This window comes from Xyrauchen texanus, chromosome 43, assembly GCF_025860055.1.
Source record: "Xyrauchen texanus isolate HMW12.3.18 chromosome 43, RBS_HiC_50CHRs, whole genome shotgun sequence".
NCBI classification, from domain to species: domain Eukaryota; kingdom Metazoa; phylum Chordata; class Actinopteri; order Cypriniformes; family Catostomidae; genus Xyrauchen; species Xyrauchen texanus.
The window spans coordinates 3,007,997-3,031,521 of record NC_068318.1 but is presented as its reverse complement, the minus strand read 5'-3'; the positions used below and the strand labels follow the sequence as shown (position 1 = coordinate 3,031,521).

Sequence of the window (23,525 nt, the reverse complement as noted above, 5' to 3'; positions counted from 1 at the left end):
AAAATCCTGAATTCCAACAAATGTTTAAGACTGAAATTAATGTTTATTTGGAGACCAACTGGTCCTCAGTATCCTTTGTGGGCATGACTTGGGAGGCACGTAAAGCGGTTCATAGGGGTTGGATCATACAGTATGCCTCATTCATCAAAAAGTCCAAAGCACAGGAAATTGTGGAGTTGAAAGGGAATATTAAAAGTGCTGAGGCAGAGCTATATGTCTTATGATGGCCTCAGAGAATTGACCTGATTGAAATACAGATATAATACTATTTTGTCCCGGAAGGTGGCGTTTTGGCTATTCAGGACAAGACAGTCATATTTTACTCCTCCCCTCGCGTAACACAAGATCTCACTACTGGATGATTTTAGAAATTTGGCCAAAATTGATTGCGGCCTGTCTCCCTGAGTGGATTGCCGAGCCGGAATCCTGTGAGCTCGCTTGATTTCCATTTATGGCCTGTAATGTCAAGCAGACTCGGAAAGAGCCCGTCCAGGATTTTCACCATATCCCGACCTTTTTGGCTTCAGGAATTCCAAGAATTCGGACGATGTTCCGCAGACTACGATTCTCCATATCCTCCAGCTTCTTCCAGACATGCTCTAAATCCACCTTGGTCGCTAGTCGATAAGCAGATAATTCCCTCTCTGAAGACTCCAGATAATCAATCAGTTTGTCAACATCCTCCACTCTTGAAACCACCTCAGTGAATTTTGTCTCCATGGCAGTGATCGATCGACGTATTACAGCAAGATTCTCCAAGTCAGCAACGACCTTCATCAGCGTTGCCGACATGTTCAACAATTCACACCAAATTTCCCTTACTTCTCCGGCCAAATGGGCTCCCTGGTCTGCTGCCTTGTCAGGAGTGTCAGCTTGAGCATGTAAGTGTCTTTTAATGTCTCCAGAGCCCAAGGATTTTGAATTCTTTAACATATTTTCTTCCTATGACAGGTATGGAACAGCGTGTATCGAATCTCACCGGTTTATGATATTAATAGTGTCAGAACTAGCAAAGTGCACAGAGCTCACACATCCGACCTTCACAAGATGTCACTTGACTCTCGAGAAAATGTATTCTTACTTTGATAATTGTTCAACTTATTAATGAAAGGATGCAATGAGTATTGCTGCAGTTAATAAAAAACCCTCTCCCCAGCAGAATGTTCATTTTTAAGGACAAGAAAACTGGATCCTTGTCAAAGTAGAGTGATATCTTTGTTTTAGTTGCAAAATGCCTCATCTGTGATCAGATTTTCATAAGACATGGCCAGACGTGCAGTCAACAAATAACGTTAGAGCAACAGCAGTAGGAACGCCCACTAATAACTTCATAGTATAAACTAACGAGCTACATCATGAAGAGATAAATTAGGTAATAAAGAGGTAAATGTCCAAGAACATTCAGTATAGAACTCCAGACAGCAAGAGTTGTGGAAAATCAGATGTGATCAAGGAGCATTGTACAGCTTTACTGTTCGTGACATTGAAGAGATAGTAAGTCTATCCCTCACAACCTCGTTGTAATTCCCATTAAAAATGGTGATGGTGCCTAAATGAATAAGGGGTGCATCTCAATCAGCTCCCTAGTTCAGTAATCTCAGTCGCAAAATCGTTACAGTTCACTGAAACTTTTGCTCCCTAAAAAGTCTCACAATGCACCGTAAAAGCCATGGAGCATCTTTGCTCACTCTTCCCTTACCGGAAACGTCATCTTGTCTTCAGAAGTCCCTCAAGTCGTAAGATGAGCACAAGTGTAAAACTATGAAATTCAAGTCTTTTTTTTCTTTAAAAGAGATTTGAGTTTGTAATGCATTTAATTCATAATTACCATGAATGTGAAACAATATTTTAAATATTTGAGTTCTTAAACAACAAGATAAATTGTCATTTATTCAGCTGCGCTTGAATGCTCAAGCTCGTTATCGTGTCACAGGTGATTGAGTCATAAGTGTCTCAATGTTCAGTGGATGCACACCCTTACTGCCAGACCAGAGTCTGAATTCGTGTTCACAATATAGGGAGCTAGGGACCTGATTGAAACACCGAGAAGGAACAGATCATCAGTGTACGAGGCGTGTCCTGTCACCAATTGCGTCATCACAAGACAGATAACATAGGGGGCGGAGCTACTGACTGGAACGTAGTTACTCTGAGCATTCGCTATAACCGAGGGATTGTTATTTCTCGCTGTTGGATGAAAGTTTTGGAAGGAAAAAGCTAGCTGTTATTCTCGAGGATATAGCGATATCTCTGCTGTCCTGCGCGCGTTGTCGTGTATACTATTAGACTCGAAAATTGAGGAGGAATGGCAGGAATAACATCCATAGAAGCTGTGAAGAGGAAGATTCAGACGCTGCAGCAGCAGGCGGATGACGCGGAAGATCGAGCAGAATTACTGCAAAGAGAGGTGGACACAGAGCGGCAGGCCAGGGAGCGAGTGAGTTACACTTTATTATACGGATCGTCCACATACATTCATAAACATGAAGATAAACATTTAGCAAAAAGGAAGTTTGGATTGAGGGCTAATATTCACTCCTACCTGGTTGATTGTGTGAGATGTTAATGTCTTTGGAAGTTAAGTGTGCTGTCATGTTTTATCCTACTAAGTATTCATAATTTAAATTTCGTCTTGATTCACATCAAGAATATTAATCTGCATTGTCAATGCCCATTTATTCAAAACAAACCAGAACGTCTATTGTAGGATATAATTTAAAGTGGCATTTTTAAAACTGTTACTAGTATTAATGCGAGTTATTGTAATATTTTACTGATATCAAATAAAAATAATTTCAAATGATTATTATTATTATTATTATTATTAACAGACAGTGTTAGGTGTGATTGTCCTATTGCATATTAGAATGAATGGCTATATGATAATTAAACACTAACCCACATATTGCATACATAAAATATATATAACAGTGCATACACATACTGTAAAGTGCAGTCTAAACTTTTGAGCTGTCTAATTGAATTTGAGCTAATTTTGGATTCTAATGCTGCGGTCATCAAGAGCGGATTAGATCTTATGTTCATGGTGTCATGATGACCGTCTGCTGTGACACAAATGCACCTGGATTCAGATAATCTCATGCATTCATGAACAACCATTTGCTTTGATATATTATGGACCAATGAATAGTTCTGTAAAATACTTCTCAACATAAATACAAAGCAGATCTTGAAACTGAAGAGTGGTCAGGTGAAAGTAGGTATTATGCAGGTTTAGTCCAGTTGATGGTGGACTCTTGAGTCTGTCTGGCACCGGGCCCAGAACAGGTTAATCATTTGCTTTCTCTTTGCTGTCTGTTAGGAAAACTCATGAAAGTGTCCCATCGGGAAACAAATACCATACACAATTCTGTGGTTACTTGCATAAATATACACATGACTTTTTTATTTCAAGGAAAGATATCTTGAGCACACTGTTCAAGCAAAATGTTTCTTTAAAACAAGTTTGTTAGGTTTAAATAAAAACAAAAAAAACAATTGATATAGTCTTCAAAACGAAAATAAAAAGTATGCTTTCGGGTTGTCAAGCATGTACATAGTTAATGTGATATACTTCACCTGTGGTTACTCTGCTTGGACACTTGTGTGAACTTGAGAGAAACTGACAGTTCATACATACACTAAACATCACTTTGTCACCAGTCTGTCGATTTAACACGTTAATTCAGTGCAATTAATTGTATTAAAAGTAACATGTTAAAATAAATTGCAATGCCCCCGAACCATAAGAAGGAAGGTTCCTGAGAAATGCAAGCTTGTAGTACCACCTGTTTACTCCAGAGGGCAGTAAGTGAAATTTCAGCTGTTTGGGCAATGTGCAGTTTATACAGTGAACAAAACAACCATCCAGCAGACAGCAGAGCACGAACATGCGTTATGGAGCGCAAATTCGAACTAAGGGATCTCAAGATGTGTGAAGTACTCAAGAAAGTATTAAACTATATTTAATGTGACACAGTGACCTAAACATTTTATGTTTATGACGCAACGCACCCAAGACGCTACACAAGCATATCTGATGCAGGTGTACATCATTCTCACTGTACATCACTGTACTACAAAACTTCAAAAAAGTTTCAAATGCATTTCAAGGTAAAAATTATATTTACCTTATATAAAATATAAAAATATATATATAATATAAAAATTATATAATATTTTTTAAATATAATTTTTTTAGTCCAAAATATCAAGAAGTTTTCTCCAGTTTAGACTACATGACCTGAACAAAATGTGCCTTTTCATAAAATTGTCAAAATACCAGTCTCAAGCACAGTGTCTAAGGGGGTCCTCTCTGTTTTATGTTTTTTGTCAACATAAACAAGAAAATGACTAGCAACATAATGCTGGTTAAAGCTGCATTCACACTGCCAGCGACTATGCTCGTGTCGCCGGAAGTTGCTGTGCTCTCATTGAAAATGAATGGGATGGTGTCGCTGTCTCGAGCGATGTCACTGGCAGTGTGTATGCAACTTAACCCTCTGGGGTTTGAGGGTATTTTGGGCCCTGGAGAAGTTTTGACATGCCTTGACATTTGTGCTTTTTTCAGTTGCTTAAAAACACATTAATGGCTTAAGTATGATAACACAGTATTCAGCACAAACTGGGCTACAATAATATGTGAGTAACATGTATGTACATGTTTGTATTGTTTTGAAAAAAACGTTTATGCGTGTTCTTTGGAAAAAACAAAAAATGTAAGTCATTGAAATAAGGCCATATAACACATACTAAACATTTGTACACAAGACTTTTGAGAACTGGATCTTGTAGCCTAGAGTTTTTGCTAAATAATGATGTGAAAATCATCCTGATCACTCATTCATACAAAACAATATAGTCATTTAACTTTTGTAAGACACCTTTAGTGTTAGAAAGGTCATATGCGAGGAGGCGTGAATTATCATGAATATTGATTGTAATTCACACCAGAGGAGACAAAGACCCTCCCCTGGGCCTATCACTGAGAATGTGACAGAAAGAGAATGAATGTGAGGAGACTTGATGATCAAAATCAAGTTTTAAGTTAAAATAAGTAATTTGACTATACATTTTCTTTACATTAAGACTTAAAAAATAAACCCCTCAGTTGATGTCCTGTATATTATCTCTTACATATGACAGAAGAGTCATATGATGCATTCCCATTAATGGGATGACATGGTTGTTTCATTGCTACCTTGTAGTAAGCAATTAGTGGAGACAAACCGTTAGACAAACAGTTAACAGTGAGCCCCCTTCCCCGGTCAAACGATGCCAGAACCCTTTAATATCATGAAGGAACTTAACATTTCACTCCTTTCAGATTAACTATTTTTTATTGATTCACTTAAATGAACACTGAAATTCAAAACATATATACACAGAATCAATCTTAACCCACATTATTACCCCTCCCCTCCCAATCCCACCCTGACCCCAACAACATCCCAGTGGTCCCAAAATATATAGATGCTCGTGCACAAAAATACATAAATAAAATATAATAATACATCAATAAATAAACAAAAAAAATAATAAATAATAATAATAATCAACTATTCATAAATGACATATACCCGCCCCATTTCTCCACGAACACGCTTACCACCCCATTCTTCTAAATGACCCTCAAAGGCCGCTACCCTTCCCATCTCCGAGCACCACTCCTGAAAAGGGGGTGCTCCAGCCGACCTCCTGTCCCTTAAAATGATCTGCCTGGTAAGCACGACACTGGTTAAGACCAAAATCTTTATGTGTATATTTTCAATGTCGATGACACCCCCATCGTCCAAAATACAGAGTCTGGGGTAAAATGATACCCAAGTGCCTAATACATTGCTTACCAGACTCTGAACCTTTAACCAAATCTCCTGGATCTAAACACCCCCAAAAGACATGGGTTATGTCTCTGTCCTCTGATTGGCATCGCCAGCAGGTGGGCGTTTCTTTAAGACCAAGCCTATACAATCTAGAGGGGGTCCAATAGAACCGATGTAAAATCTTGAATTGCATAAGGCGGACCCTCGCATCTCTAGATGCAGTCTTGATATTTTTTTTAGAATCCTAGTCCACACTTCCTCCAATTACATGTTTAAATCTTTCTCCCATAATCTCTTGAGAGTGGTTGAGGCTCCGTCCCCCAGACTCCCAGAATTAACAGAGTAATACACTGATGCCCCACGACCTTTTCCAATGCAGTAATCACCACTCTCATAGTATCTACTGCTTTAGGAGGGTGTATGCTACTCCCAAAAATAGTACAGAGCAAGTGGCGCAGCTGACGATACTTAAAAAAAAAACTGAGACCTGGGGATCCCAAAATGTTGAACCAAATTTTCAAAGGATCTCAACACCCTACTCTCATATAGGTCACCGAGTATAGTAAACCACCCACACACGCACACACACACACACACACAAACAAAATCCACTCTGACCAGCAGAAAGGGGACTTATTAATATGTAGTTTGGGGTTCAGCCATAAGCTGAAGGCAACATTTAGATAAATATCCAAATTAAACACTCTGAACATTTTTGTCAATACTGAGTGCAAATGCGAGATAACAGGTTGTAATTTAACTTCTCTGGTTAGATTGATAGAAAGGCTTTGCAATGGCAAAAATAGGGGCAATAACTTCCTGTTCAATACAGAACCAGGGAGGGGGTCTTTCAGGTGGAAGTGACTAATGAGCCAGATGTCTTAGACCGAACGCATAATAATAAAACAAAATCTTGGATAGGCCTAGCCCACCTTTGTCAATCGGCCTATGTAGTTTACTGAAATGGATGCTTGCCATTCCAAACAAAAGACTTTGCTGTGTTCTCAAATTGCTTGAAATAAGAGAGGGGGACATCTATAGAGAGTGACTGTAGCAGGTATTTGAGTTTTGGAATACAGTTCATTTTAATAACATTAACCTTACCAATCATCAATAAATGTAATGAAGCCCATCTGCCCACATCTCTCAACTTTTTATTAAAGGGTCAAAATTAACTCTAACTAAATCAGACAAATTTACTGGGAATAAAATACCCAGTACTTTAAAGGCACCCAACTGGACCGTTACTGGGCAGTACGCTGTCAGAGACAAAGCTTCGGATTTACATTAATTTACTTTTTATCCTGAGAACTTTGAAAAGGAATGAATATTTTTGTGGAGGCAAGGCATAGATCTAGTATGGTTAGATAAATATAATAAATATAATCTGCATAAACCAGAAGCTGTCCTTTCTTATCATAGCTGAACAATAATGGGGAAAGAGGGCAGACCTGCCAATAAAAAGTATTCCCGAACCCGTATATTTCCAATATCTTAAAAAAAGTATCCTATTCTACCATATCATATGCCTTTTCGGCGTCAAGTGAGATGGCAGTGACCAGAGTCTGATCATTCACCACTGACCACATGATATTGATGAAACGCCCAATGTTATCAAAAGAGCTACGGCCCCGAATAAATCCTACTTGATCTATATGTATAAGAGATGTCATAACTTAATCGGTTAGCCACATTTTTGTACAATATTTGTACATCTAGCTGGATCAGGGAAATTGGATGGTAACTCTTACACTCACTTGGATCTTTGTCCTTTTTAATAATCAGACTGATCCGGGCTTTTGTCATAGTTGGCAGAAGCTTTCCATTCTTTATTGATTCTGTATAAACTTTTAGCAAAAAAGGAGCCAGTTCTGTAGCATAAGATCTAAAAAATTCAGCGGCAAAACCATCTGGCCTCATCTTGCCTGTAGGCAGGGCCTTAACTACCAAACTCCCCCAAGGTTATCTCAGAATCAAGAGAATTATTTTTGCTCAATCGTCAGTTTATGGAGTTCTAATAGTTCCACAAAGTTTCTAATATCTTCATCAGTAGACGAAGATGTGGAACTATAAAGATCAAGATAGAATTCTTTAAAAGCATTATTAATATCAGGCTGAGGTTATTATTTCACCACCAGCAGATTCCACTGAGGGAATGGTAGAAAAATACTCTCTGCTTTTTATATCTGTTTTGTCCCCTGACTCAAAGTATGGCTGTCTTGCCCTGAATAGCCAAAACTCCACCTTCTATGACAAAATGGGATTATATCTGTATTTCAATCAGGTCAATTCTCTGAGGCCATCAGACGACATTCTGCGCTTCAGCTCTGCCTCGGCAATTTTAATATTCTGACTCCTAAGAACCACCTTAAGTGCCTCCCAAGCCACGCCCACAGAAGATACTGAGGACCAGTTGGTCTTCAAATAGACACTGATATTTAATAGACACTGCCTTTAATATTTGTTGAAATCAGGATTTTGCAAAAGGGATACATTAAAGTGCCAACTATATGATTTATTTTTCTCCAAATATGGCAACACCTCTAAACTCACCAGTGCATGATCTGAGACTAAGATGTTTCTAATTGTGCAGTCAACAACAGATTAATTGATGGAGTTGGACATAAAAAAAAAAAAATATTTTCTTGAATAATTCTTATTGGCTGATGAGAGAGTACCTACCAGATGGGTTCAAAAGTCTCCAAATATCTGCAAGACCAAGATTTTTACACATCCTGAGAAGGGTCAATGTTGGGGGCTTACATACTTTTGCTTCAATATTATCAAGGACTGAGTCCATCAGTAGATTAAAGTCTCCCAGTATTATATAATGAGGGGTGCTAGCGGCTTGCAACATCCCTTCAAGATCTATAAAAAAGCCCTGATCATCAATGTTAGGTGTGTAAATATTAGCCAAAATTAAACTTTGCTCCTGAATTAAAACATTAATGACTCTTCTAATTTTATCTTTAATCAGTTAGTGTCATTTGAATTGTATATGATTACTTATCAGTGTAATGAATCCCCTGCTCTTACTTGAGCCAGCACTAAAGAAAACATGCCCACTCCATATCTTCCCAAATTTTTCATTTCCTGTGGGGAAAGATGTGTTGCTTGAAGAAACACTATATCATATTTCTAACATTTAAGAAGATAAATAACTTTCCTTCTTTTTATGGGCTGCTCCAACCCATTCATATTTCACATGGAGAGAGACAATCCACTCATAAAAAAACTGAAAATAGAAAAACGTGCGCATTAACCCCACACACAACAGCGCCAACCAGCATCCATCCCTCTAAACTTAAACAGTCCATTTTGTAAAACAGATTTAGACAGAAGATAATCTATTAAAAAAACTCCAGCCAATAGGCAGGATAAACACTAAGAATGTGTAGATTTATCCACATAACAGTCCTGAAGATGTGTTCCTCCACAAAACAAACTCCATCCTCTAGCGTAACCAACACACACACACACACGCACAAAATAGGCAGATAGGTTGTTCCAAGCTTCTTGGAGATTTCCCCACAGTTCTTCTGTCTATTTAGGCTGTCTCAATTGCTTCTGTCTCTTTATGTAATGTCCGACAGACACGATGTTCAGTGGGGGGTTTTGTGAGGGTCATGACATCTGTTGCAGGGCTCCCTGTTCTTCTATTCTAATATTTTGTATTTGCAAAAGTAATGTTTGGGAGTCTAACATTTATATTTCCTATTGTCACACTAAAGCTGAAGATATAAATAACCATCTTAAGACAAATACTTTTGTGAAGCATCTTATGTGCCTAAGACTTTAGCACAGTACTGTGTGTGTTAAATTTAAGATGTTACAGACACTAAAGTATGATTTCTGTAAATCTGCTTTGAAACAATATGTATTATAAATAAGTACTATACAAATATAAATTACTTGATTTGACAAGGAAATGTAGCCCATATATGATTGTATTGGCAGAGCCCTATTATTAATTGCCAGGTATTTATATTTTTATAATACACAAATAGAATGAAAATGTTTTGAATATAAAAGTATTGATGCAATATCGTATGGAAAAGTATTGCGATATATCGTCATATTAGCGCAGCTGTACACTGTGCATATCATATTTCTATGATCCTAGGCCGAGGCAGAGGTGGCTTCCCTGAACAGACGTATCCAGCTGGTAGAGGAGGAGTTAGATCGTGCCCAGGAAAGACTTGCCACAGCGCTACAGAAGCTTGAGGAGGCAGAGAAAGCTGCAGATGAGAGCGAAAGGTGGATTCTTCTAGAGTTATACACACTTGGGCTATGTTCAGACAAGCAGCATGAATCCAATATTTTGGCTCAAATCTGCATAGTTTTTACAGAATATGCAGTTTGACCAATTATGTGTTTTTGTCCATACAGAGGAATGAAGGTGATTGAGAACAGAGCAACTAAAGATGAGGAGAAGATGGAGATCCAGGAGATGCAGCTGAAGGAGGCCAAACACATCGCTGAAGAGGCTGACCGCAAATATGAGGAGGTGTGCATGTCAGGATCCATTACCTCTTCATTAGAGCACTAGAAAGATTTAAACAACAATACTTACACATCCTTATTCAAGCTATAACTAGTTATTGTTTCAGTTGTAAAATTATAATAGAATCTCTATAGCTTCAATTATTTCATTAGTATTTTATTGTTTAAGTATACAGTATTTATATAAAATAATAATATAAAATACTAATTTGTATGGAACAGTGTCCCAGTTTACGTGCACTTATGAAAATGGCTTATTCCAGGAGTTGGTAGAAAGTGGCATTCTGAAATGTGAATCTCTTACTAGTAGTTGTCTCTACATATTAAGTATTTACATTTTTTTTTTTAAATGCACAAACCTTCAACAGTCTAGTAGTTAAAAAAACTTGTTTACTAATTGCATACTGTGTTTAGTTGGGGGAAGTGGCAGATTACTGACCTGCAGATTACACCGTCAGTTCGAAAGTAGTCACTTGATGTTCTTAAGCTGTTTGTGACTGACTCAATCATAGTTTAGAGACAACACACTTTATAACATGTCATATCATGGTGTTAGGAATCTGAAAATTGAGTTTTCAAATTAAACAGATTAGAGTGGATGTGGTCTAAAACACAGGGTCACTGTATTGTTTTTTGAGGATTAACTTGTTTCTTAGTGTGGCTTTGCAGATGTATTCTCTTCAAACAGTTGCTATTTTATAAAGGTAGTAATAAAGAGCTAGAATTGTTGAATTTGTTTATTTGACTGCAGGTGGCACGCAAGTTGGTGATCCTTGAGGGTGAACTCGAGCGCTCTGAGGAGCGAGCTGAGGTGGCTGAGGCGTAAGTATAAAACTTTAATTCAAGACAGTTTATCTGAGTATTTTATATTGTAAAATTCCATAAAAAAAAACATCAATAATCCTGTGTAAATGCAATGGTGTTGGTAGTCAGAGGTATTTCTTAGTGTTTATGTTAAAGTCTTTGCTTTTATTCAGTCATTTTGTATTGTATTGTATTGTATTGCCTTGTCTGGCACTGACATTATGAAAAAAAAAAACAAGATGAATCTGCATCTGGAAAACTGCTCATTTAATTCCTTGTCAGGAACAAATGTGCCTTTGCATGAATCCTGCAATAACTTAATGCATGACAGTGGGACCTGAAACAACAAACCACAGTTTAATTATCACTTTAAGTATAATACTTGCAAGAACTGATCTCTCTTAAAACTGTAGGGTAATAGTCTTTTTCCAAAGACTTCAACTGATGCAAGTGATCTATTATTAGTAACAGAAGAGTTCTCAGGATCATTTAACAACAAAAAGGTTTCTGGTTGTCCTCTCTCTCCCTGTTTCCCAAATGCATGCTACATCCCCCATTACCTCCCCTGACCACTCCCCCACCCCCCTTTTCCGGCCCTCTGTGGACTAACAGTCGAGTCAGACAGCTGGAGGAGGAACTTAAGCTCATGGACCAGAATTTGAAATCCATGATGGCCGGAGAGGATGAGGTACTGACGAGAGAATGACGTGTCACTAATGCTGGCTTCTTTTTACGTTTCCTCTCTTTGGAGATCTTTTCTGCTCTATCCCTGTGCATCTGCAACATGTCCTGCAAAAGCAAAAGGGTCCTAAATCAGAGCCTTGGGGAACGCCGCAGTTTAATTACTTCTCTTATGTAGCATGCACCTTGGAAAAAGCACTTCTTTTTTTATTCTTTGAAAAAAAAAATTATGTGGACCGTATGAAATATTTTAATTTAACCTGTTGATAAGCAATCGCCCGCACACGGTAGTGACTTACATTTAATATATAATTTACCATCTATAAATGTAATTAATGTTAACAAATTATATATCTTTTCAAAGGTCTAAGGGTTCAACATTGATATCCGATCTCTGTTTTATGATAGCAATGCTCCAGAAACAGAAATTTCATTATTTGTGCCAGGAGTACAAATTAAAACATCCAATATCAAAACGGGACTTCATACCTTTTTTATGAAAACACGATCGCCAGATGAATCCAGTTCGCCTCACTTGGGTCAATTGTCCATGACAAGCATTCATTGAAAAACATCCAATAGCACTTTTTGTCCATAAAGGTGATAAATGTGAGAAATATTGATATATTCTCCATTGTTTACATGAGATCTTGCCTGAAAGAATTACCCTTCGTCATCGTTTTTCAACGAACTCTGCAATCTGAGCAGCATTCATGGTGTATAACTGTATATTGTCTAATATATTAGAGTCTCATAAACTAAATGAGCCTGTCTCCAAAGTCTATTTCTAAAAATGGGGCATAGTTTTATTCATAACAGCCAAGCAGTGCAGTCAGATTTTGTGTCGTCTTGAAAGGCGGAGCCTTCATTTTACTCTGTATGCTTCCAGTGATTTTACAGACAAAAAAGCTTGCAGGAAACTAATTTTTTGTTAGATCATCTTCAAATTTGAAACATAACTTCTTTAGACTTGTGGCTTTGAGAACATTGTATTTCTGGGTTGTCTTGTCACTTTTATTGTTGTTTTATTTAGATTATAAATACATGTTCTGCACAAATTATTTCCATTACTATAAACTTCAGCTTCTCTAACTTTACAAAGTAACAACATATATTAATTCTGAAACTTGGGAAATAAAGCCCAAAGTGTCATCTTTCAAAAAATACTACAATTGTGTCAAATACTCCAAAGGGTCCCGTAAATACAACCAAGTTCAGGTATGTCATTTTCATGGTTTGTGCTCAAAAAGGGGGTGCATATCAACAGGTTTTAATGTTGTGGTCCTATTTGACCTGAAATTTGGTTAGAATTAGAGATGTGCTGTTATATTCTGAATTATATGGAACTATTTTTCCATAGAAACTTATTTGCGATTAACATTTAAAAGACATGTAAAGGATTACTCTCCAATGTCCTTGGAACTTTGAATGTTTATTCATTCAAAGTAAAGGAGAATGACTTCTTGTCCCATTCAGGTTGGGGTCTCTTTAGCTAAAACGGCTGTCTTTCCTGTTTTCTCAAAATGCTGTCTTTCTCCTTCTCTCCTTATTTTCCCTTTCTTTTCCCACCTCTCCTACTGTCGCACAGCAAATCTGGTGACCTTGAGGAAGAATTGAAAAATGTCACCAACAACTTGAAGTCCCTGGAGGCACAGGCTGAGAAGGTAGGAAGAGTAGTCTTAGGATTTGTGACAGTGGAAATTCCAAATGCATAGACTTCCCATGTTTGTGGTTAACGTAGACACCTACAGAAATGAAAGGTACACAAAACCGAGATCTAGCCAACAAACAGGCAGGCCTTCTAAATGTAAAAAAAAAAAAAAGAGAGAAAAAAATTGTTTGTCATTTATTGTCTCAAGCTACACAACATTTAATAGGCATACAGCCATAATGACAGTGTGCCAGGAACATGAACAAATGATTTTGACATTCTTCCAAATTTTAAATGAAGCTAAAAAATGTCCCTTGTTAATACAGCATTATGGGATTAGATAAGCATATAAAAACTATTTGTTTTACTCAGCTCTCTTTTAATCAAATCGATTGGTAGAGAAAAAACAGCTTACTCATGCTCACTGTCTCCATAGACTTCTCTGCTACCTTTTTCACCAAACCAATGTAATGTTTTTCTACTGATCAGAGAATTATGTATTTTTTATTGTATATTAAGTATTTGGTAAAGAGATCTTTACTCGGTAATAAAGATATTTAAAATACTGAATTGTGCGTAAATAGTAAGCATCTTTTGTGCATAAACAAAAAGCACCTGAATGAAGGATGGTTTAACATTAAACGATTGTTGAATGTTTTTTTTTTCTTCATCAGTACTCCACAAAAGAAGACAAATATGAAGAGGAAATCAGAGTACTCACTGACAAACTTAAAGAGGTGAGCACTCGCTTTGGAAATACAGTCCATAGACAAAATTCTGGAAATATCACCTGAATAATAGAAGTATGTGTCAGCTGGAAGTCCCAAGAATATGAGTAATCCTTTCACAGGGGCAAGCAAGCATTTGCTAGAACCCACAATGTCTTATGATATACATAGTAATTTAGCTGATGTTTGTATCCAAAGCAACACACCATTCATTTATAATAGGTTCAGCTCTCCTGTAGTAACCTGAATTTAAGGGTACAATGGTGATGGTTCATGTGGGGGTTTTAAACCATAAACTTGCTTTTATCAACATAGATCTTAGCAATATTTGTGTTTATGCCATTATAGAAATGTGCTATTTGCAGTCAGCCATGATTAATATATTTTGTTATTGAACACATCCAATTGCATGGGATTATCAAGATGAAATGACCAATATTTGCAACAAGCTATATGGCAGCGCTTATGAATTTCCACCCAGCACCATATGTAGAATAAAGCATCTTTTTCTCTTAGACTGTCACTAGAGTCTTCATCTCATGTTGGTGTTTAATATATTTTTCCAAAATATTGTACTAACATTATTATTTCCTTCTGTTTAAAATTTTACCAGTTAGCTAAACACTTGAATGCATTTTAACCACTTGGCTACACCATTGTAGTGATGTCAATGGTTTAACATGGCAGAAAGTTCATAGGATTCACTGCTTACAATATGAACTCATTGTGATGTAGAAACACTGCTCTGTAATATTTTATAATAAAAATACTCTCAGCCAGTGCTGAGCATATCTAAAAATCTAGTTCAAGAAGCAAAAAATGAAATGTCTTTCATGGCCTCCACTATTACATGTCAGAGCTTTTCCTCAAGCAGAATCCAGTATCTCACTACACAGTACTGTACACATGGTTTAAGAGATTGAGACTGAAGTCAGTGCATGGACTTCTCATTACAAAACATCTCTTCACCTTTATTCATTGTTATATGTTTGTTTTGTCTAATATCACGTTTTTTTCTCATTGGTTCATAAAAATTCATGATTTTCCTCCAGGCGGAAACCCGAGCTGAGTTTGCTGAGAGGTCTGTGGCAAAGCTTGAGAAGACTATTGATGATTTAGAAGGTACATCTTATTTCATTATGCTGCCTATAAATACTAATACTAACTAATAACAGAAAGAATAACCAGAATGCACTAGTAATTTCACGTTTGCAGTCTCATTTTTGTAAGTTGAATTTGAACAGCAAACTGTTTAGCATGACCAGATACAGCCAGTTGTTCATTATGTGCCGTACTAACAGTGCTTGAAGTGGTGTAAGTGTGTTGTGTGTGTATTCGGCTGATGGATCTCGTGTCTTCTTAAATGTAACAGACTTTAACTGCAGGTTATCCGTTTTGATGAGCTGACTCTTAGATCGATTAATCCGGAATTCAGTTTCTTCCTACCTAAAAATGTGACCCCACATGAATTGTGTAAATCCTTTAAAGAACTAATGTTCATGACATTGTCATGTTATCGACAATGTCCTGGCCGGTGCATGCTCGATAAGCATTTTTCACCAATAAAGTGTCATTCAACCTTCCCTCGGAACAACTTCACTCACAAACTTCACAGCGGCTTCTGTGTCATGCACACACTAAGAACGTGCTAGACGGAGACTCCTGATTTTCGCCATCAGGACTTCATTCAATTAAGACAGGTTTGTTTTAATCCATCAAGAGAAATATATTGGTTGGATATAAAACAGGTCTGAACCATTGCCACAGTGGCTGACAGGTTAAAAATCGCTAGCTGCAGTTCCAGCATTACTGACGTGATATTTGCAGTGAAATCGGGAAATTTATCTTCACATTTCGAACCGTTTGTCTGTATAATCATAAAACCTTGCAGATACAGTGCAGACATTTGAAAATGTTCAGTCTAGATGAATTATTCCCCCATTTAGTTTGGAAAATGAACTTTTGTTATAGATGTAATAGAGTTTTTGGGAGACCGCTCTCTGTGAAACCTCTGTTCGTTTAAATGTACTCTGGTACATTTTGTTGCTTTTTTGTGATTTAGCCGATCACATGCCTGAGTTGACATGTGAGAGCATGTGTTGTGGGTTTTTGCAGATGGAGTATCATTTCTGAGGTGATGTAACTAATCAAAACGATCTGTTTGAGAGTGCTTGAAAATGCCTGAGTAAACATTTTATAATGAAGATTTGTGAATGTTTGCTTGTTGTTCAGACATATCACTTAATTTAACAAGTTTTATAGTTAGGCTAATATTGTTCTGTAGTGGGGCTGTCAATTGATTGAAAATGTAATCAAAGTGATTACATGTTACACTGTTTAATTAATCACAAAATATCACATCAATATATATATATATAATCAATATTTTCTGTGACTAGCCCACATATGAAGATAATTCAAAGACATTACATTGTTGTGGCAGATGAGTAAAGTATTATATCCATGAAAAGTGGTATGGCAAGTAAGTACAATATAATTTCACTTGCCTACAGTCCAAAGCAATTAATTTTGTCTGTACAAATGTACACACGCAGACATGTCTTTGGGTGTTGCGTCAAGTCTCGCTGTTTTATCTATGCCTCGTGCCAAAAGCTCAATGTCTTTAAGACGTCTTGCCATCTTTACTCATTCTGTGCTGCTTATTCTGATTCTTTGTATATTAGGTTTTACTTTAAGCTCAGAATGCTTCAATTCTAAATAATATTTGGTCATTTGAAAGCCCTTTTCTGCAGTTGTTATGCAATGACAGTGAGCGAGAAACTCTGAATTCCTTATCTCACAATATTATTCTGTGTTTTTGTTACGTTTTTGTCCATTTCATGTTTCCGTTTGTTGTCTGTGCTCTCTGTGGTCCTGATGATGTTCAGATGAGGTGTATGCTCAGAAATTGAAGGGTAAAGCCCTCAGCGAGGAGCTGGATCTGGCTCTAAACGACATGACTACCCTCTAAAAGAACCCTCACTGTCCTCCTTCATCCTTCCTTTCCTCTCTGTTCTTCTCTGTGGCGCTGTCTGTTTGGCACACTTTGGGTTTAGTGCTGATTCGGTTTGTATTTTCTCCATGTCACAGAAACGGAGATAAAACATTAATAATCAGTCTGATTTGATGGAGCTCAGACTGCAGCATGTTTTGCGTCCTGTCTTTCTGTCCTAAACTATCAACATTGTGTTTTGTTCCCATGACTGAAAGAGGTTCTTACATGTTTAGTCCAAGCTGTCAACTACAGTGTGTTATACATGCTCCACATGTTCTCCCACCGCTTCACTTTTTCCTGTAATAAATGCCAAAAATGTCTCTTGCTTCAGTATTTTTTCTTTCTTTCTAATTTTCAATCTTTTTTCATTTTATTTAGATTATCTCTGTTTAGCCAATAGGGCAGGGTATTGATTAGGAATGTGCGAGACTAGTCGACTAAATGGTTCTGATGCTGCTAGTCGAAACTGGAATTACTAGTCTGTTAATATTTCACCCCGTTAAACTGATCATAATTTTTACACATTTACGCTTGGCTTTACATTTTTGCTGAGGTTGTGCTTAAATTACTGTCATATTAATGTTACATATGTTAAATAGAATTAATAATTCAAATATTATTTATAAAAGAGGATATCTGGAGCAGATACAGGCAGCGCGTGCTTCTTCCCTCTCTCACTCATGGCGTGCGCAGAAAAATGTCCTCTCGCTAGACAAGCAAACTCAGCATAGTAGCAGTTTGGTGCTACGCCCCTGCATAGTAGTAATGAAATCACTTCGGTGATGCGGGAATCGGCTTTCCAAACCTTTGAAAGTCCCTATGGATGTTTTCACATTTGAGTCTTCTTTAAATCGGAGCATGCTTGTGTTATTTTTCTGCTGTGCAGACTTTTTCAAGTGCAGGATAGCAGCCTCAAAGTCAAGTCCCATCTTTCACCATGTCGACGTGTTCATTTTCCTCATCAAAAAATGTATGCTTTTGAGTAAGTAGCGTAGAAAATGACTGTTTTAGGCTAGGTATGCCATTTTTTTTTTAATCTGCTGACTAAGAAGGCTGTTTTCAACGAGGTGCCGACTGCTTAACATGTGAAACTATCTTTTATTCTGTGTGCACGTCATGTTTAGAGTACAGTAGGTTTATCACAGGCCTATTTTTTCCTATCCTATAGCTACTTTTCTTTTACATCATAACTGATATTGGTTAATGTTCTTTACCGAACAGCTGTCATATTAGATCAATGGCTGATGCACGACTGCACGTTGTGAAATATGTGCAACATTTCAGCGCATTGTTTTCTCTCGTAGATTTGGCTTAGTCTACCTGTTAATTATTTCCAACAACGTCCTAACTATTTAAATATGTTAAGTACCTTTTATGTGGTGAATTCTGTTTAGAACAGGCTGGGTTGCCCTATTGATCCTGCACTATTCATTCTATTGTTTTCAATAAATATGCCTGTTAAATATTCGCAAACGTTGATTCAGTGTTGATGCATGTCATGTTCTATGTTTAAAGTACAACGATCATAATTCCAGGTGAGCACGTCGCAGATAAATGCCCCTTTCCAGTGGAATTTAGCTATTATTTAAGTATTTTAAATGGGTCACATAATAACATGTGTTATTGCTTACATATAAAATAAATTATGTCCCAGCTAATGCTGATAATTATACGGGGGACCTTTTTAAGTACATTAGGGAAAATATAAATTTGAGAAATTATTTTTGATAACTTTTTCATCATTTTGGCTTTTTAAAAATGAACAAAAAAAGTATTCAATCAATAAATAATATCTATTTCATATATTATTTTTGTTACATATTTATTGTTAAATTGCGTAATTTGTACTATTTACAAGTATTTACGTTGATTTGTTGAACACGTGCTGTCTTTTTAACAACAAAAACTGCATTTCTGCAAACAGCATATTTAAATGAGCGCATGTTAACTAGAGAGGACTTTTACCTCATCATGATTAGAATGAAATGTTTTTTTATAGTTGTTTTTGATAAACAACTGACTGTAAAGAACAGAAAGGGTATTAAGAGACTGTATTCAATGACATATGGGTTGCGTGGATCTCGTCTTGGACACACATTACTTTTACTATTAACACAACCACTTTTAATCTCAATACGCTGTGAAAGGATCACGCTACTAAACAAATCGCAACTAAGCTACACAATTACTGGTAAGTGAAATGTAAACATTTACAAGCCAGTTGAAAAATGTATTCACTTTAGTCACAAAATTTGGTTGCAAATGCGAGCGATTTCCTCTCTGATTTTTAGTAGAGGGTTGCGCATTGAGTTAAAGATCATTCTTGGGATTTAAGAAACGATATCAAGATCAAGATGTGTGGTGGAGTAGTGGGCTAAAGCACATAACTGTTAATCAGAAGGTCGCTGGTTCGAGTCCCACGCCCACCACCATTGTGTCCTTGAGCAAGGCACTTAACTCCAGGTTGCTCCGGGGGGATTGTCCCTGTAATAAGTGCACTGTAAGTCGCTTTGGATAAAAGCATCTGCCAAATGCATAAAAATATATATATATATCTATATCAAGATTAATCTGAAAAACAATATTTCTACCCACCCCTAGTAATCACAATTATTAATGTCGAGTAGTAGATTTTAAAATTTTACATCAAAACTCATTTTGTTTTGGTCAGCTGCATGCCATATTCTTTATTTTGAGTACACATACAAAACAAGATGAATACTGTGTTCATATGAAACATGAGATTGCATCAGATACAGACAGCTATGCAGAATCTGCATGCACAGAATTCCGCTGAAAATTGCAGATTTCCAGAGAATTGGGATGTCCATTATTTCCGTACTCTGCTTGCCCCTTTGTGTGTTTGCTTACAGCATTGATTACATTTCTTTATTTTTTAATACAGGGAATTCTGTAATTTACAGCCCTTCTTTGCAGTGTGTACATGTACAAGAGAAAAACCAGTGACCTTATCTTTAATGCCTTAATCTGGACTGTTCTTTGGAAAAACAGAAAAAGTGAAGCTGAGGTCAAAACAAGAAACCTGTGTATATGAAAACTTTACAGCAGTAGACAAATCTGTGGCCTCATTTCAGGAAGAATACATGACCAAAAAACTTCCAAGAAATGGCAGATTGTGCAAATTAGAGTCATTCGGTGCTTTGGGAATGCACATTGAAGTACCTTGAAATGTTTCTCATTTAACTGCAGAGTTACAGCTTTACTGTTTGTTTCAGATTGCAGGTTTAAAAAGCATTCTTATTGCTGCTAGAATTTATTCCACTTCTGCATCACAGATTCCAAAATTCCAGTGCCTTTTTTTCTTCCATTAAGCCTCTCTCCATGTCTCCTTTTCTTCCATCTGTTTGGCCACTCTGTTTGACTCACTGATGCTGCCAAGGTCTCCACAAGATCAGAAGAAAAACGTATTCAATAGCTTATGGCAATGCTTGGATCACATCTGCTTTTATTGACTGCTTCACATAAATGCATTAGCTTTTTAACATGTACAAATATTCCAGATGGCACAAACTACAGGGAGATTTGAATGGCCCTAAAAAAATGGTTTTCTGTTGATGTGCTAGCTTGATGGAAGAACAAAACCATATGAACACCTTATATAAGTCTGTAATGCAAACTGCACTGGAAAGACTATTTATAAGGCATTTAAAGCAAACATTTGTGTGCTTCATAATAAAGGTTTTTGTTGTACGTTAGTAAGCTGAAGTCCAGCTGTCTCATTATGAAAAGTTTTAAACAGTAACTGTTCTATGTGAATTATTTCAGTGTGACTGCATGAGAGATGTATAGATTATTTTTTTTTTTTTTTTGTGAATTGATCAAAAAAACAAAGGGTGCTTGTAGACAAGCAATGCTGCTTTGATGGCAAATCTAAGGAACGTAATCCACCCTAAAAAGCCTTGTACTGTACACAGTTGGCTATTTTCAAACCCCAAACAAGAGCTTTGTTCTTGTAAAGGAGCAGTCACACATGCCTTTGCATGGGGAAGTTTCTCGGGTGAAATATAATCAACTTAATGAGATTCTGCGCGATGGACTTCCATTGCAGAAGAATCAGAACGCTGATTTCTCTCGTTCAAGTTTGGTGAATTTTGACAGGCGAAATCTCTGCATTGACAAATAGGAAGTTGCTTGTTTTTTATGGTAATTTACAGTTTTAACATTACAAGTTGCAACTGTAGTTCACAATGCATTATGGGTCAAAGTATTATTACAGTAATTAACAGCAAATTTACATGTCAACTGTAAGTGAATTTACAGCTAGGATGTGTTGTAACTAGTCCATGTGTTTCACAATAATATGTGTTGTGGGCATGTAATTCGTTTTAAAGCAATTACAATTTTTACAGTACTTTTACTGACAACTTTTTTGCCAGGTAATTCCTGAAAATTCTACAGTAAATTGTTTACAGTGTAGGAATATGATTTTCTTTGACTACAAAGCAAACCCATGTGAGATGCCTATGTCAAGCAATAGTATAATGCTCCTAATACTTAAAACCTAAATGATCTTGCGACTCAGACTAGGACATATACTTTATATTCAAGGTTGCTTTGGATGTGTTTTACTAGAATTATTTTTAAATTATATATAATTATAATTTCTTATATAAATTATATAAGAAAATAATAATAATAATAATTATAATTATTATTATTATTATTATTATTATTAGTGGTGTTTGCTAATCAGTCTAATCTCACATACTTATTGTTATTCTTCCGTACACTTTTTTGACACTTAACTCGGTAAGATGTACACCTGGGGGGTTAAACCGGCTCAAAAATGCCCCATAAACATACTGTTGGCAGGACACTCTGTATACTGCAGCCTTCAAAGGACACGTCCTAGCTAGCATGCAGCCTTCCAAACAAGAGAGAGCTTAAGCATCATCTTGGAAATGGTGTAGCCACACCCTAGCAACCACCCCCATAGACTTCCATTCAAAATGGCTCAGAAGGATATCTTCAGAACAGAATGTCGTAAACACTTGGGGATTGGCTCTTTTTGAGTCTGGTTAATAAGCAGCCAATAAGAATCACTCTGGTTACTGGTTAGCAACCATTTAGAGCACCCTAGCAACCAGCTCTTTTGACTTCCATTAAAAATGAATGTGATGTCTTTGGATCAGAATGTCCTAGAGACATGACATGGCTTGTTTTACTTGGGTGAGCAATCAGTCTTCAAGTATCATTGAGAAACCGCTTAGCCATGCCCTAGCAACCATTAAGAGCACCCTAGCTACCAAACCCCATTGACTTCCATTAAAAATCGCTTAGATTGTATCTCAGGATCAGAATGTCCTAGAGACATGAGAGTTGGCTTGTTTTACTTGGGTGAGCAATCAGTCTTCAAGTATCATTATTAGTACTTATTACTATTAGTACTTAGTAACATACTTATTAGTGGTGCTTGCGAAGCATCACTATTATAATCTCACATACTTATTATTATTATTATTATTATTATTATTATTATTAGTGGTGCTTGTGAAGCAAAGAATTACTATTATAATCTTACATGCTTATTACTTTTATTAGTGGTGCTTGCAAAGCATCACTATTATAATCTTACATACTTATTACAATTATTAATGGTGCTTGCAAAGCAACGCTATTATAATCTCACATACGTACACTTTTTCGGCACCTATCTCATCCCCCATAGTTTCAAATCGACCGGCCTATTTACAACACCTGTGCTATGACTTTTCTAAGGGATGGGGTACACCCCTGGGGGGGCAAAAAACTTTGGACATTTTCACTTAGGGAGTACTCACTTTTGTTGCCAGCGGTTTAGACATTAATGGCTGTGTGTTGAGTTATTTTGAGGGGACAGCAAATTTACACTGTTATACAAGCTGTACACTCACTACTTTACATTGCAGCAAAGTGTCATTTCTTCAGTGTTGTCACATGAAAAGATATAATCAAATATTTACAAATATGTGAGTGGTGTGCTCACTTTTGTGTGTGTGTGTGTGTGTGTGTGTGTGTGTGTGTGTGTGATTACTAAAATATTATATATACAGTATATTTAAATAGTCCTTTTAACATCTTTTTGCAGTATCAAAGTGTTGAGTAGCATCTGATATCCACTGTGACTGCGCCATTATATCCAGTGTAATGTAAACCCCTGACTTGACATTTCCCAAAACAAGGGTATCTCTTTTCCTGCTCCGAGAGAACTCTCAATGCCCAGTCTTGCCTAAGCATGATGTCAAAAAGAAGCACCCCTCCCCTCTCTTTAGGTTTGTCTCATTTGTAAACACTGCACCTATGGTCACCTAATGAAGTTAGTTTTTCTAACACAGTCAGAA

The 23,525-nt window shown here is 36.8% G+C and overlaps 1 protein-coding gene across 8 annotated transcripts in view; it reads left to right on the top strand.

The window, feature by feature from the left end:
* The window catches only part of tpm2 (tropomyosin 2 (beta)), a 33,385-nt gene that overhangs the window by 8,196 nt on the left and 1,664 nt on the right, over nucleotides 1–23,525 (top strand). The window contains exons 1-8 of one of the 8 annotated variants that reach the window (XM_052116300.1): nucleotides 2,186–2,437; nucleotides 9,946–10,079; nucleotides 10,212–10,329; nucleotides 11,077–11,147; nucleotides 11,742–11,817; nucleotides 14,136–14,198; nucleotides 15,242–15,311; nucleotides 17,078–17,504. In XM_052116300.1, the coding sequence (XP_051972260.1) occupies nucleotides 2,306–2,437; nucleotides 9,946–10,079; nucleotides 10,212–10,329; nucleotides 11,077–11,147; nucleotides 11,742–11,817; nucleotides 14,136–14,198; nucleotides 15,242–15,311; nucleotides 17,078–17,160 (747 nt within the window). In that variant the 5' untranslated portion in view covers nucleotides 2,186–2,305 and the 3' untranslated portion in view covers nucleotides 17,161–17,504. Of the gene's footprint in view, nucleotides 1–2,185; nucleotides 2,438–9,945; nucleotides 10,080–10,211; nucleotides 10,330–11,076; nucleotides 11,148–11,741; nucleotides 11,818–13,398; nucleotides 13,475–14,135; nucleotides 14,199–15,241; nucleotides 15,312–17,077; nucleotides 17,505–23,525 lie in introns of those variants that run through there. The other 7 variants (XM_052116297.1, XM_052116293.1, XM_052116296.1 and 4 more) reach the window with 7 other exon arrangements.